This window comes from Volvox carteri, assembly GCF_000143455.1.
Source record: "Volvox carteri f. nagariensis unplaced genomic scaffold VOLCAscaffold_17, whole genome shotgun sequence".
Lineage (NCBI taxonomy): Eukaryota > Viridiplantae > Chlorophyta > Chlorophyceae > Chlamydomonadales > Volvocaceae > Volvox > Volvox carteri.
The window spans coordinates 279,388-292,928 of NW_003307560.1; the positions used below are offsets into that span (position 1 = coordinate 279,388).

A 13,541-nucleotide genomic window follows, 5' to 3' on the forward strand; every position below is an offset into this window, starting at 1 on the left:
ACACACACACACACACACACACACACACACACACACACACACACACACACACACACACACACACACACACACACACACACACACACACACACACACACACACACACACACACACACACACACACACACACACACACACACACACACACACACACACACACACACACACACACACACACACACACACACACACACACACACACACACACACACACACACACAGCAACACATGCACGCCTGCACGTGTGCCTGTGAGCATCACAACCCGAGCTCTTCAAGGAGACCCTTAGACACCGTAGGACTGGAGAGGAACATCTCCTCGTCCTCCTCTTCGTCCCCCTCATCGGCAACCTCACTGCCAGACTCACTGGACAGTTCTGGATCCCCATCACTCATAAATGCCTCGCTGGCCTCCTCTTCGTCATCTTCCCAGTTATATTTTTATGAATGCCATTATGTATCGCTGTAGCTGTCCGTCGCCGAAGGGCCCACCGACGACCCACGGCACCCGATCGGCCGGTCCTAGCGCCCCTAACCCTGTCGGGTCCCCCGACGGGGCCCGGAGGCTCCCGATGGCCGTTTGGCATTTTCCCCCTTTTTCGTCGGGTCCGCCCGAAAGCATTTTTCAAAGCCTGTCGGGATTTTCAGCACAAGTGCCATTCCTGTCGGGACCCGATCGGACTGTCGCACCCTGCCGGGGAGGCCTCAGACACACTCAGGTCAGCTCGTCGACATAGACCACCAGGAGAACCCAACTGATGCCTCTGACGCTATGAGAAATTGGTAATGGACAAGCCTAGCTCTGACGTCATCGTACGTCCTGTCGTCGGCCCCACCCGGACAACGCGCAGATTTTCGCTGTGGACTCGGTTCCGGAGCGCCTGGCAGTTGCGGAGGAGCTGGGCGCCCGGCCGCTGCGGCTGCAGCTGCCCCAGCGCGCACAGCCATTTACAACGTCGCCGCAGCAGCCGGCGGCGCGTGAGGAACAACCGCCGCCAGCACCGGCATCCGCATCACCTCCAACTCCCCAGGAAGCAGGACCGGCAGGCGACGGCAGTTCGCAGGAGGCCCTGATAGCGGTGGTGATGGCGGCGACGGAAGGCAGGGGCGCGGATTGCGTGCTGGAGGCCGTGGGGGCTAACAGTGCGTTGCGGCTGGCGTATGAGCTGGTCCGCCCCATGGGTCAGTTGGGTAGGGTGGCATTGCCACTGGGCTGGAGCAATGTGTCCTTGTTGGCCCTGGGTGGTGTGCTCACCCAAACATAAAATGCGATGATGCGCCGAATCCTATGGTGCAGCGCCCGACCGCGTCTCCCCTCCTGTTTCTGCTGTGTCTTCCTGCTACAGGGACCATCTCTTCTGTGGGGGTCAACACCAACAGCAGCTTCCCCTTCTCGCCTGTAGATGCGTACAACAAGAACGTCACCTTTCGCTGCGGACGCTGCCCCGCTCGTGCTTACATGACCCGCCTGCTCCCGTTGCTACGGGAACCGCCGCCAGGCGGCGCCGCTGTTACTGAGACGACTATTGCCGATATGGCGCTGCCCTGGCGGCGGATTATCACGCACCGTATGCCGCTAAGCAAGGGGCCGGAGGCGTACGACATGTTTGCGAGACGAGCTGACGGCTGCATTAAGATAGTCTTAGATCCGTGGGCGTGAGGTGTGTGTGTGTGTGTGTAGCGGCGCAACGCAACGTGACAGCAGCTGCGGGAAGCCGCACTCTCGCAAGTCTCTCAGCTGTGCCCCAGCGATTGAACGGGTCCTGAGACAAGGAGTGCTCAGACCTCCACGCGCCTCACCGTACGACTGCTCATTAGTTATTCGAGGACAAACTGCGTTAAGGCCACCATAAACTCGTGCGCATAATTGTGCTCTCAATGCAGCCAGCACCAGCCGCGATGGCTCATTCATAAATAACAAACCCTGAAGTCAAATAGCTTTGGAAGTGGGTTATGCCGGGTATCTGCAGCTAGCTGCCCAAAAGACTGGAAACATTAGCCAATTCGAATGAAAGCTGGAACGTTAACCAGTTTGTGTGGGAGCCCAAAGGTACCCGCTAAATGGATAATCGGTGCTGACATTGGGGATCCATGTCATTACGGTTTACTAGATACAGCAAACTTATGCGGCCATTCCGAGCTTCCCCCTGCCACCAGCACGAAACCAATACTGCCCAGTGTTGCCTGTGACATGCCCAATCCTCGCAAGCCTAATATTATCGAAAGAACACTCTACAAGGATATGCATACATAAGCCTGCGGGATCATGCAGTAACACGAGCGGGGCGCGAAAAGCAGCGCATCCTTATTACAGCGCGACAAGATACACGAACTGTAATTCTGCAGACTTTCCATAACCTAAAACAACACTCAACAAACGCTCATAAAACTCCAAATGACGAATATTCATCTCCAAATACACTACAAGGTGTTTATTTCCGGGCCTGATTGCACCTCTTGTTTCCCCCTACGGGCAATTAAGTTTGGAGGATCTGCCCTTCCCCTCCCCACTGCGCATTAAGACCCTAACAACGCATCCCACAACCATGCGCAGGTGTCGCATATTAGGTGACGTTTGGACGAGCTCTTACAGGCAAATGGACGCCCATTAGGAACCTAACGGCTGAATTTATGCTTCACAACGAGTACTTATGCGAGGAGCACATACAGTCCAATCTGAAAACCGTCAAACCTGCGCTCCGCCTGGCATGCAAGCCCTACGGGAAGAGCGAGGTCCCAACTGAAGCTGACGCATACTCCCAGTTCCAAAAAACTAGGCGCGTTTTCTGTTCGCAACGCCCGTGCTCTCCGTCGAGATATATGCTGCCGAGCCAGCGGATAACCCTAAGCAATTTCTCCACAGCCTTCGCATGTTGTATCGTTACGCTGTGGTCTCCTGCTCTGAAGCCAAGGGGGGCAGCGGCTTGAACAAAAGGTTACCCTGGCGGAGGAAAGGCGGGGGAAGCCACAGGATTGAGCATGAAATAGAGCCATATGAGGACCGAGTTGCAGGAACACAAAAATGACCACACAACCCCCCATGCGGCCTAGCCGAGTACGACAGCTCGCGCCATACGCCGCTGCAACTGACAAGCCTTTCAAGGTAGATGCCGGCCCCGTTCCAGCTGGAGGAGCTGATCACGTGCGGTGTGTGTACAAGCCTCACCATCCCGTTCAGTGTATTCATCCTAAGATTAAAGGCCGCTCCCGCGGACCCGCAGCGGTTGCACCCAAAGTTACAGCTGAACGGGCTCAACAGGGGGTGGATACCTTGAAGCCATGCTGCTTTCCAGCCACGTCTGGTCTGCCAGAGAGCGTCTTAAAGGCGGCAGCTCCGCTGGCGGCGCGAGCACCTGTCGGCCCACTAATAGTCCGGCCCCGTGGCACACCCTGTTGCGATCCAGCAAGACGAACAAGTCCAGGTTCACAGTGATCGCTACACCAAAAAAAGAGCAGCAGACTCTTGCGCTGCTCCGCAGTCTGAAGTCAAATTAATCCTAGCAAATCTTTGAGTATGGGGATGTCGTAAATGCTAGCCCAGTGAACGTAACCGGCAAGGACTACGCGTGGGACTGCAGTGTTATGGCAGAAGCATAATAACAAAAGTGGTCCTGAGGCACTTCTCCAACACTAAGATAAGAGCATTCATCCTGCTGTCGCAGCGCAAAAAACGTGCAACTCCTAAAACGACCTCCCATATTTGGAAGGACATATGGGGGCCTGAAGATCGCTGCGACGCTGTTCACGCGGTTACGCCAGGATAAACGTGTAGCCCTCCAGCGCTTACATTTACAGGAGAAGACGACCGCGCCCGCTTGTTTGCTCCATAGTCGTATGTGGGGTTCAAGGCTGCCTGAAAGCGCTTCATAGCCAAAACAAGGTTCCCAATCAATTTGAAGGTAGGCTTCTTCTTCTCTGAAGTTAACTTCTCGGTCTCCATGGCCTCTAGACCTATGCCGGTATCCTTCAGATGGAATGTATGAGCAAAATCTGTTTAAGTAAGAAGATATGTTAGATGTTCCCAGTGTATCACACCACAGCTGCAACAAAGAGGGAATCACATTCCGTGTAAGGCATATTGAGTCGGCCGTACGACTTGTCATAATGTGTAAGGAGTTCCCAAGGCTCCTAAGGCAAATTGTACGTTATGGTTTATATAATAGTCAGCTCAACTGCTTGAGTGAGTGAAACGCTACAATACCTTGCTGTAACTGCCTCGTAACTTCTTTGACTACCTCGTCCTTTGTGGCAGACCCGGCCGTGCCCGCGCCCAAAGCCCCCTTTATCATCCTGTTACAAGAGGTGCGCATTGAATATCTTGTTTGGTGCTAGCAGTCAAGGACTGCCATGCAAAGCCGTAATATATGCCCAACCCAGAAGACCCGCGATTTGACGCAGCATTAGGGTCATAACCAACATTGCAAAGTGTGGGAAACTGGTTAGTACAAGTATCGCCGTCCCATGGACCAGTTGCCCTGCCACCTATGCTACCTGGGCCCCCTAGTGCCAAATCCAAGCGGGCTTCTGTCTCCGACTGATTGCCTTCGCCATGCCCAACACGGCCTATGTTTGGAGGCCATCTGGAAGTGCTTTTCAGTAATTAAGCGGATAACGTGCAGCTGCTTGCTTACAGATAGCCTTTCCATCCACAGTACGGAAACCATGGAATCCACACGTGACCAAGCAACACACCATGCTTTGACCGTTACAGCTGCAGAAAGTTAGTTGAGCCTACCCTTGTGCCGCAAATAAGAGCAACAATCTACAGCAAGCTAAAACCACATCCGCTCAGCAGCGGTGACCCCTGCGCATGTACACACATGCACAAGTACGCAGCCATACAGCATGTGCGCGACGAGCATGGGCTGTAAACCTTTTCCGTTCAGGGACGCGACGAAGCTCACGTGGCCCGACCCAAGCGGCGTGAATCCTCGCACGTCGCACTTGTAAAACCAGGCCTGACCGACGACTGCTATCCTAATAAACTCAGCTCCGGGGCATACTCAGCTTGTTCAGATTACATGCAAACCGCTTCGGAACTTCCTGCCGGTCTCAATTCAAAGAGCGGACGTGGATGCCATTCCTTTAACTCCTAACACGCACCAGCATGTTTTGACGGCATACTCTAGCTCTTAGATGCATGCCCGAACTCGGGACCTACCTACGGGACGAAAGGCATGCAACGGCAAGACATATATGTAGCGGGGGAGAATGCCAAGATCAGCCCATAACAGAAGAATCCCATAGAAGCGAAAGCGCAGTGCCCCTCCCTCGTGTTCTACGCATTCAAGCTGGAGGTAGCATATAAATGACAAACAAAATCTTGTCATAGAGCCCACACGTGTCCAAAACGGGCGAGGCCTGCAATAAGCTGCCTTCAAAGCAACAAAAGGTTAGACGCAAAATATCTCTGCAAAATGAAGGACATCGTTTATTAAGGTGTATGCATGGGCGAGTGAGCGCGAGAGAAAAGAGAACTAAACATGGAGACACGAGTGGGTATGAACGCTCAACACAACCATACCACGAAGCATCGGCTTGTTGTCGTAGCGCCGCCCACAGTTTGGCCTCCAGGCGTTTCGTCCCAGCGCACTCGTGCCCCACCCATCCATACCGCAACCCTGCTATATTGCTAACGAAGTAACTTTTGACTTTTAAATGTTTCCTTCGCATCCAAATCGCTGGCCTGCCCTATCTGTCTGCCTAGAACAAACAGAAGCGACGCTCGTTTCACGCTGGTCATTCCCTGACGCCAATCCTTATAAGTAAACAATTTGACATAACGGCCCTGATGGCTCCAATTATCTATCTACTCCAGACAGCCGAAACGCATGCCCTCAATACTCGGTTTGTACTCACAATAAAGCCAAGCCAAATTGCCCTCAACCCAGCAACGTTGCACACTACTAGCTATGCCCGGGACAAGGGCTTTCTCCTGACCTCCGGCGCCGCCATCCACTGCACACTCTCCTGCTATACACGGCCCTCAGCCCGTGCCGCCAGACCTGCAGCCCGCCCCTCAAGAAACCCTCCAGCGGCGAAGGTCCCTGCAGCTCGATGCAGCCAGCCGCAGCCGCAGCACCCCTTCGAGGCACGCCGGTGGACTAGAACCATCAAGTCAAAGCCGGCTTAGGGTTTCAAGGCGGTCCCCGCTTAAATCGATCGCTCATACAGCTGTTGTTTCCCTGCTGCTGCTGGCGCCTAGTGCGCCTGCTGTAGCCCCGTGGGCCCATCTGTGTGCTCGAGCTGTAGTTGGTGCTTCTGACCCACTGGCTGCTGTCCTGGCAGATTCTCATCCTGTAGTTACTCAGGTCCTGTGCTCAAGGCAGTTCCAGATGCTGGAGCCCCATGTTCACCTCTGCTTAAGACTGTTCCAAAACCTGTTGGACTTGAAGCTGCTGCTCCTCCTGTGGCATGTCACTCAGTACGTGGACCAAACTCTGCTGTTCTAATGGCTGTTGCGGCGGCGGCGGCGGGTGAAGCAGCTGGTGCGGCGACGGCAGCAGCAGCTGCTCCGCTAACTCTCGCTGCAACGCCAGTGATTTACAATCCGCCGGCACACGGCGTTCAGCCTGCAAACCCAACGACGGCATCTGGTGCTCTGACGGCGCCGCGGTGACGATGCATGCAAAGTTAGGCGGAACATCCCGAGCTTCCAAGCCTGCCTGTGGATGCAGCTCACTCGCACCAGTCCGCTGCCGCTTATTGCTTTCCAACTGCGTCTCTTCGGCCAGCGGCGGATCCTCTGTCAGTCTTACTCGATTACCTGGTTCCCCCGCATCATGAATTAGCTGCTCCTGATTCTGTGACTCCTGGTGTTGCGGCGCTACAGGCCACTGGAGTCCCGGCGGCGCATGTTGCTGTTGCTTCAGCGAAGGTGCACATTTACTCATAATATGATATCCACTTCCTGCGCCGGCGCTGTCCATCTGGCTGCCGCTGTTAGAGCCATCGTTAAAACTGCATAGACTGCTATTGCCGGTGCTGCCGGCCCCCACGCTACTGCTACCACCGTTGCCACCTGCGCTGCCTTTGCCGCCACCTACAGTGCTACTGTTGCTACCACTGTCCCCACCTGCGCTGCTGACTCCACTGGAGGATACGAGGTTGCTGCCGCTGGGGCAGTAGTCCGGCGACGTTTCATCGAGAACGTAGCCAAGCTTTCGGTAAAACGCGACGGCGGCAGTGTTCTCGCAAAACACAGTAAGCACCAGCTTGCTCATTCCTGAGCCCCACGCCTGCCGGGAGAGCACCATAGGCATAGCCGTGTAGGTACATCAGGCTCATTGTAAAGAACGCGATAGAAAGCAAGCCGTACAGTGAGCAAAACGTTCCAGAAACAAGAACAACCCGCATTGGGGGCCTATCCTTGTGGAAGCTATAACCGTACTGGAATGAGCAGCTATTCTAATATTCAGCTTGCGGGAAGCTCTACGAGGCACGGGAGAATGGAGCTCGCACTTGAACACCTGGCCAGCAAAGTCGGGCCTCAGCAGTCGGACCGCCCGCACGAATTCAAAGGCAAACTCAAAACACTCCGCCAAGTAGCACACATTCCGCTCACTAAGGCCTCCTCCCATCCTAGGCCCTCAGCGCAAGCCACATGATTGCACCTTTCACAGCCAGGCCACTGGAGCCCCAACTGATGGTGGGAACCCGCTGGCTGTGTCGAAGTTCCCCTGGACATACACACTCACGATTTGCTCCGTGAGCTCCATCAACAAGCGGCCCAAACCCCGGCTTTGCGCCGCGCGAACCACCTGCAGCTCGTAGCAGTACAGTACCGCATGGCCCTCATCCTCCTCAAACCTGCCACGGCGCAATTCGTAGGCAGCGATCAGGCATCACATCGCATGCTGCGTTCAATAGCCAAAGGCTTGCTCACTAGCCAAAGGCTTGGAAGCTGGCTAAGCGGATATCTTCTATGTGCGAATGATACAATGGATTTCTCCGTCCAAATTTAAGGCGGCCGCTGTTGCGGCGTAGACAGATGCTGGGCTTGGCAAGGCGGCTGGTTTTCTGAAACCCAGCATATGGTAATTAAACGGTGGCACTGGCCTGGGGCGAGGCTAAGCGTTTACGAAACTAAAAACAGTGTCTGACCTCGGGTAAGGCAATGACAATCCTTAAGCACACCGGAGCAGAGAAGCGCTTCGCCCCTACTACCGAGATCGGGGTAAGGAGTCCAGCGCTGCAGTGGTAGTGATGAAGAGTCACATGGAGCTGATGTCCCAAGGAGCCAAGATACAGTGGGCGGACGGCGCCGGCTGTTGAAGCGTTCTTGTCAGCTGCTCGCAACGAAGCTCTGGAAACCGCGTCAATGATCGTTTTCGCCATTTTTCTATTGAGGGCGAACTGCAGCAGGCATTCGCACCTGTAGTTGACGTAGGCCAGTGGCGTGCGTCCCGCACCCGCGTCATGCGCAATTAGGAAGCGTGACGCCGCCTAGGGAAAGCGATGGGCGACAAGAGGGGGTTTAAGGGGGCCGCGGTTGCAATCGGAGTTGGCCATGGGAAGCAAAGCATCGGCACCCCCAGCCTTACTGAGGAGAGCTGTTTGCGCTTCTTCGTGTCATTCCACGTCCAGACACGTTCGTACAGGGCGGCCATGTTCTCCCTGCAAATCAGTAGTGCATCTTGAGCATCACACGGCACAAAAGCAGAGCAGATTAGTAATCATCCAGGCGCCATTGCCATCGCTGCACCTGCAGGTCGCCAGGCACCATTCGTGCAGCTCCTTAGGCATGTCTTTCGCATGATAGGAGCGGATTTGCACTGGCTCGACATTACTGCTGCACAGTCTAAAAGCTGTGGTGAAGACCGCCAAAGGGTCCTTGACCTGGATGGGGTCACAAGGCGGCGGTTTAGATGCTGATAAGACTTCTCCAAGCTCCGCTAGACCGAATACGGCTGACCTCTTTGGCTTTCCGGATAATTGACCTTATGTTCGCCAATTTTCGAGACACCTATTTAGACAGAACAAAAATGCGTTAACTTGAAGGTTTTAATTAAGCTTCACCTTATTAATGCGCACCATCGTGGAAGGATGGCCATCGGAAGTGTCGTATTAGCGCCACAATTTGTGCAGAACGATTGCAAGTTGTATGCAGCTATCCGTTTGCCTTCACGACAGTTATGATGCCTTACCCAGCAAGTATACAAGCGAGAACCAGCCTCGTTAGACCCCTAATAAGTAATTTTGGAAGCCAACCTAAATGGCTTCCCTCCACGTCCAGGGTACGGCGGTATGCCGTACTGGCCTCGCGGTTAGTGTTGCGAAGATGGAAGGGCGCGGAAGTCATGGGAGATCCATACCGCATATTTTACAGGCTTGCATAAATATTATACCCACGCGATGTCGTTCTCGTGAGCTCACATCAGTGCAGGCGGTACAGCTTGCTATTCCGGTTGAAACATCGTTACCCAAATCGCAGAGAATGATTCAATCACTGGCTCGAGCATTTAGGGAGCAGAAGCAGTCCGTTGCGCAATCGCAACAACAAGGTGGGCGAGGGTCGAACAAAAGCCCTGGGTCAACGTTCCCACTGACTTCTACTCAAGGAGTGACCCTGTCCCATGGAAACACACTTTACAATCACAGATTCAATGTCGTCGGCTGTTGCGGGTGCAAGCACTGCCGCTCCTGTCCTCAACCCACCGGCCTTTCCAGTCGACAGCCGGCAAAATAAGATCATCGTATGCGGCATGGAGCTTGAAGGGGTCAGCATATCCGGACAGGCAAGTCCTCCTCCGACGAACTCTTTGATTAGGTATTGGGTAGCCACGGTTCCGGGGGAAATAGGAGTTTTGCGCTCCCATCCGGCAACCCACCTGTGTCCAAGTCAGGACATCCGAAGACTTCGCGCAGCTAGCTTCTGGCAAATGGGGGTCCATGCATCCACACAATCTGCATCACCCGTTGACCGCCCGCATGCCCGCGTTACAAGATTTCGACGCATATCCCCTCGGCGCTGGCGGCTTTACTCAGCACCGCCGGCTGCCTCCCTGCAGCGATGCCACTCGTCTCGGCGCGTGCGCGTCAGTGCATTTCTACCGCCGTATCTACCCTCTCTCAGCCGCCACATCTGCAGCGCTTGCTTCCCCCGGTTTGGAGTTCCCTAACGCACCCGTCCTAGCCCATCTCATTTTCTTCACCCAACGGCGCCGTGAAACATACACATCTAAAATGGTGACGCAGGAGACGAGCATAATCTTCCCAAGAGGGAAGGTGACATTTGACATCGGGCGATGCCCGCAGCGCGCGTGCTTCCAGCAGACGGTCCTGTTAAGTCACGCACATCTGGACCACGTGGGAGGTACGGCCGCTGAGATTGTGTAAACCACAGCAGTTATGGGCTTATGCTTACTGTGTCTACGGTGGTTGCCGCGCCTGCTACTCGATTTTTGTATGTGCGGCGTTCACACATCCTTCCACCCTTACCACAGGCCTGCCCTTCCACGTATGTACTCGGGAGATGCTGTCGCTGCCTGCGAGCCGTGTGGTCGTGCCCCAGGTGGGATCAGATCAGCCGGTGTGGGGATGGCCTTGGAGTGTTTGAGATTGGGTTGGTTCCTCCAATATGCGCCTGCGTCACTCCGCAGGGTTTTGCAGCTGGTGTGAGAAAGCTGGTGGACGCTGCCCGTGAGCTTCAAGGCAGCCCTCCTCTCGACTACCAGGTATTGGAGCTTCAGGTACGGGAAGGACCAATCGCAATGGCGATTTGGGATGGGTAAATGTCATGGTGATTGGGATCAAAGGACCCGTTTCAAGGATCGCAATCGGATGGAAGCACAATGTGCCGTGCATTACCTGGGTCGTATATTTTGTGCCATTTACGTGTAATGTAATGTCGCGTCGTTTAGTTCTGCAAACCTCCGCTGGCCTACTTCAGTCGGCGGCGGCCTGCAACAGGTTTTTTAACCCTTGGTTTCGCTGCCCCGATGGTGACCCGTGGGTCTTTTGTACAGCTAGGTGAAGACCACGTGTTGCCCAGCGGCTATCTCTGCCGCTGCTTCCCCACTACGCACACCATTACATCACAGGTACGGAAGGGTGCCGTGTCACGTCATGAGGCGGGGTAGAAGCGCCGCGTTGCGGCTTGCAACAGCTTTGAGCGCATCGTCTCAACATCCATGGCATGGACAGAGGCCATACGATTGAGAAGGTTCAGCCGAATGCATGCTTAAGGGTATGGGGCAGGTCCTGTTGTATGCAGAGCAAGCAGATTGGCCCTGAACTGGGCGGCTCGCATGGCATTGCCGCATTCGGGATGATGTGGCAACCAGGAAGCGGTCTCCGTGCTGCCGTTCCTGTCAGGACTGCTCTTGACCAAGTCCTAGTTGGGGACGCAAATATGCAGTGATCCAAGTAGCAGGAACACAAGTCAGCATACCATGACGCGGGCATGATTGACAGGGGCCCGCTTCAAGGCCCCAATCGCGCCCGCAGAACCTCCTCCGCCAACGAGCCGCCCAAGGTTAGTTGCGTAAACCATCTCCTGCGATTGTCCCTGTCCGGCCGTCCTGTACCACACACGCAGGGCTATGTGTTGTACAGTCAGCGACGTAAGCTCAAAGCGGAGCTACAAGGCAAGAGCCAGGAGGAGATCCGGCAGCTGAGGTTGGCGGGCCAGGATGTTACTGACACCGTGGCGGTGAGTTCAGGGAGCAGGGCAAGTGCCGAAGGGACACGTAACGGGTGGATGTCGCGGCGACGGCATGAGATAGCTAGCGACCGTTTGGACCGTTATCTTCCGCCCAGGTGTCACTATATCTCATGCGGGCTGATGTGGTTCGGGTCTTCACACCTACGCGCACCCATCGCATCATCCACGGATGTAAGGAGAGCTTTGCACCATCGACCTTTTACTTGTCACGTTTTTTTCTGGATCCTGTGTCGCGTCAATGGGCCAGGTACCGGAGATCGCGTTCACGGGGGATACTACCGCTGGATTCCTGGATGGTCCTGGGTGCGCAACGCTGGAAGATGCGCTTAAGGCCCGAGTGTTGATCATGGAGATGACGTAAGGCGGTATGGTAGAGCTTTGCAGGGAAGTAGAAAGGCGGGCTTTGATGGTTACGGCCTATAGCACTTTTGAATTGCGTGGTAGCGGAGAGCCTGGGGGGAGGAAGGGGGTTATGGTTATGCAGTCAAGTCGAAATGCGTAAGCAAGAATTCTACCTAACTAATGGAACAAGAGCCTTTAGGCAATCCCGTGGGCATTTTCATCCAACGCAGCGCGAATATCCTATTTGTCTCTTCACACTGTTTCCCGATAATGGTGTTCGGTCTGAGGACGGATTGGGGAGAACATAAGGAACAGCTGGCAGTTCTTGGATGGAGCTTTCCCTTGTTTCAGATTAGCTCAACCCACAGCGCTGAGCGTTTTTCACACCCCTTCCCTGCAGGTTCCTCTGTGACGATGTGACTGTCGACGAGGCACGTGATAAGGGACATATGCACATCGCAGACTTCGTGGCTAATGCGCACAGATTTCAGGTTGGTGCATATCTTGCGGGGAGATAGTTGTGTTGACGCTGAGGGCTTTGCGTACACTATCAATTTACAATCATGCACTCAACTTTTTTTAATCTCCATTCATTTTCGCAACGAAATCGGCAAACTCTATTATCAATAGCAACCAAGAACACTGTCAGACAACGTTCCCTACCAAATTTCCAGCCCTCCCATTGCCACCACCCTTGCAGAACGAGGCAATTGTTTTAATCCATTTCAGCCCACGCTACAAACGGACAGACATCATTACCACGCTCAATACCATGTTACCACCGTCGTTAATGGCAAAATGTGTACCGCTTCTTAACGGCATCGAATGAGGCGGACGGCTGGGGGTCACCAACGACCGCGGGGGCGAGCTGCATGTATTAGACACGTGTAAGGCAACCCACCGATACCGAGTTTCCTATACTATAATATGAAAGGCCATCGCCCAAGTCCCTCCTCACAAAACCCAATGTAAGGACCATGACGTCAGTCCAGGAGAAGCCGTCGTGTCCTCCGTTTGCCTAATCTGAAGAATGAACAGTATTGCAACCGCTTTAAACTGAAAAATGGACGATCTTGCAACCGCCAAGCGGCCCAACAAGGCTACCGAGGACGCACAGCGCTCACAAGCAATCATGTCTACTCCTGCGCTATGTACATATCCAGTGCAGCGCATGCCATGCAGACAGACGCCGACGGGACAAGCGGCGAGATCGGCAGTCCGCAGTGCGGCGGTGACTGCCTAGCAAACAATGAACCTTAGGAACCGCCCTTGCTTCCTTGGGCGAACCCTTAACCACGCTCTTGGTAACAACACTCAAAAACATATTAACTACACCTCGTCCCTCCAATCGGGTCTAGAGACATTCGTGTGCCCGCATTATGGTAAAAGTTCTTGTACACCCCAGTGATTCCTGCCGCCGCCACAGCGGTAGCATTGGTTTGAGGTTGGAACCATGCCGATGACAAAACTCGGACCTTGAAAGACCGCGCAACCTAATTCACTCCTCACGCATTCAACACTCTCTCTCACATCGC

The 13,541-nt window shown here is 54.4% G+C and overlaps 3 protein-coding genes across 3 annotated transcripts in view; 2 read left to right on the forward strand and 1 right to left on the reverse strand.

Annotated features, from left to right (window-relative positions):
- VOLCADRAFT_90474 (uncharacterized protein) overlaps positions 1 to 1,659 on the forward strand; it is a gene marked incomplete at both ends in the record, with an annotated part of 9,487 nt that extends 7,828 nt beyond the window's left edge. Inside the window, 2 exons of the mRNA XM_002949992.1 lie at positions 851 to 1,181; positions 1,346 to 1,659. Of these exons, the coding sequence (XP_002950038.1) occupies positions 851 to 1,181; positions 1,346 to 1,659 (645 nt within the window). The remainder of the gene's footprint in view (positions 1 to 850; positions 1,182 to 1,345) is intronic.
- Positions 1,660 to 6,122: 4,463 nt separating this feature from the next.
- On the reverse strand, positions 6,123 to 8,744 carry VOLCADRAFT_104565 (uncharacterized protein; the record flags this gene model as incomplete). Its single annotated transcript, XM_002950110.1, has 6 exons — positions 6,123 to 6,600; positions 7,093 to 7,237; positions 7,697 to 7,808; positions 8,374 to 8,444; positions 8,543 to 8,615; positions 8,704 to 8,744. The coding sequence occupies 6 exons, from the start codon at positions 8,742 to 8,744 to the stop codon at positions 6,362 to 6,364; spliced, it is 681 nt and encodes a 226-aa protein (XP_002950156.1). The 3' UTR covers positions 6,123 to 6,361.
- A 1,440-nt stretch (positions 8,745 to 10,184) lies between these two features.
- VOLCADRAFT_80918 (uncharacterized protein) lies at positions 10,185 to 13,318 on the forward strand (the record flags this gene model as incomplete). Its single annotated transcript, XM_002949993.1, has 8 exons — positions 10,185 to 10,314; positions 10,445 to 10,512; positions 10,601 to 10,690; positions 10,967 to 11,041; positions 11,539 to 11,652; positions 11,912 to 12,021; positions 12,407 to 12,497; positions 12,707 to 13,318. 8 exons carry the CDS (start codon positions 10,185 to 10,187, stop codon positions 12,833 to 12,835), a joined length of 807 nt encoding a protein of 268 aa, XP_002950039.1. The 3' UTR covers positions 12,836 to 13,318.
- Between the last annotated feature and the right edge of the window lie 223 nt (positions 13,319 to 13,541).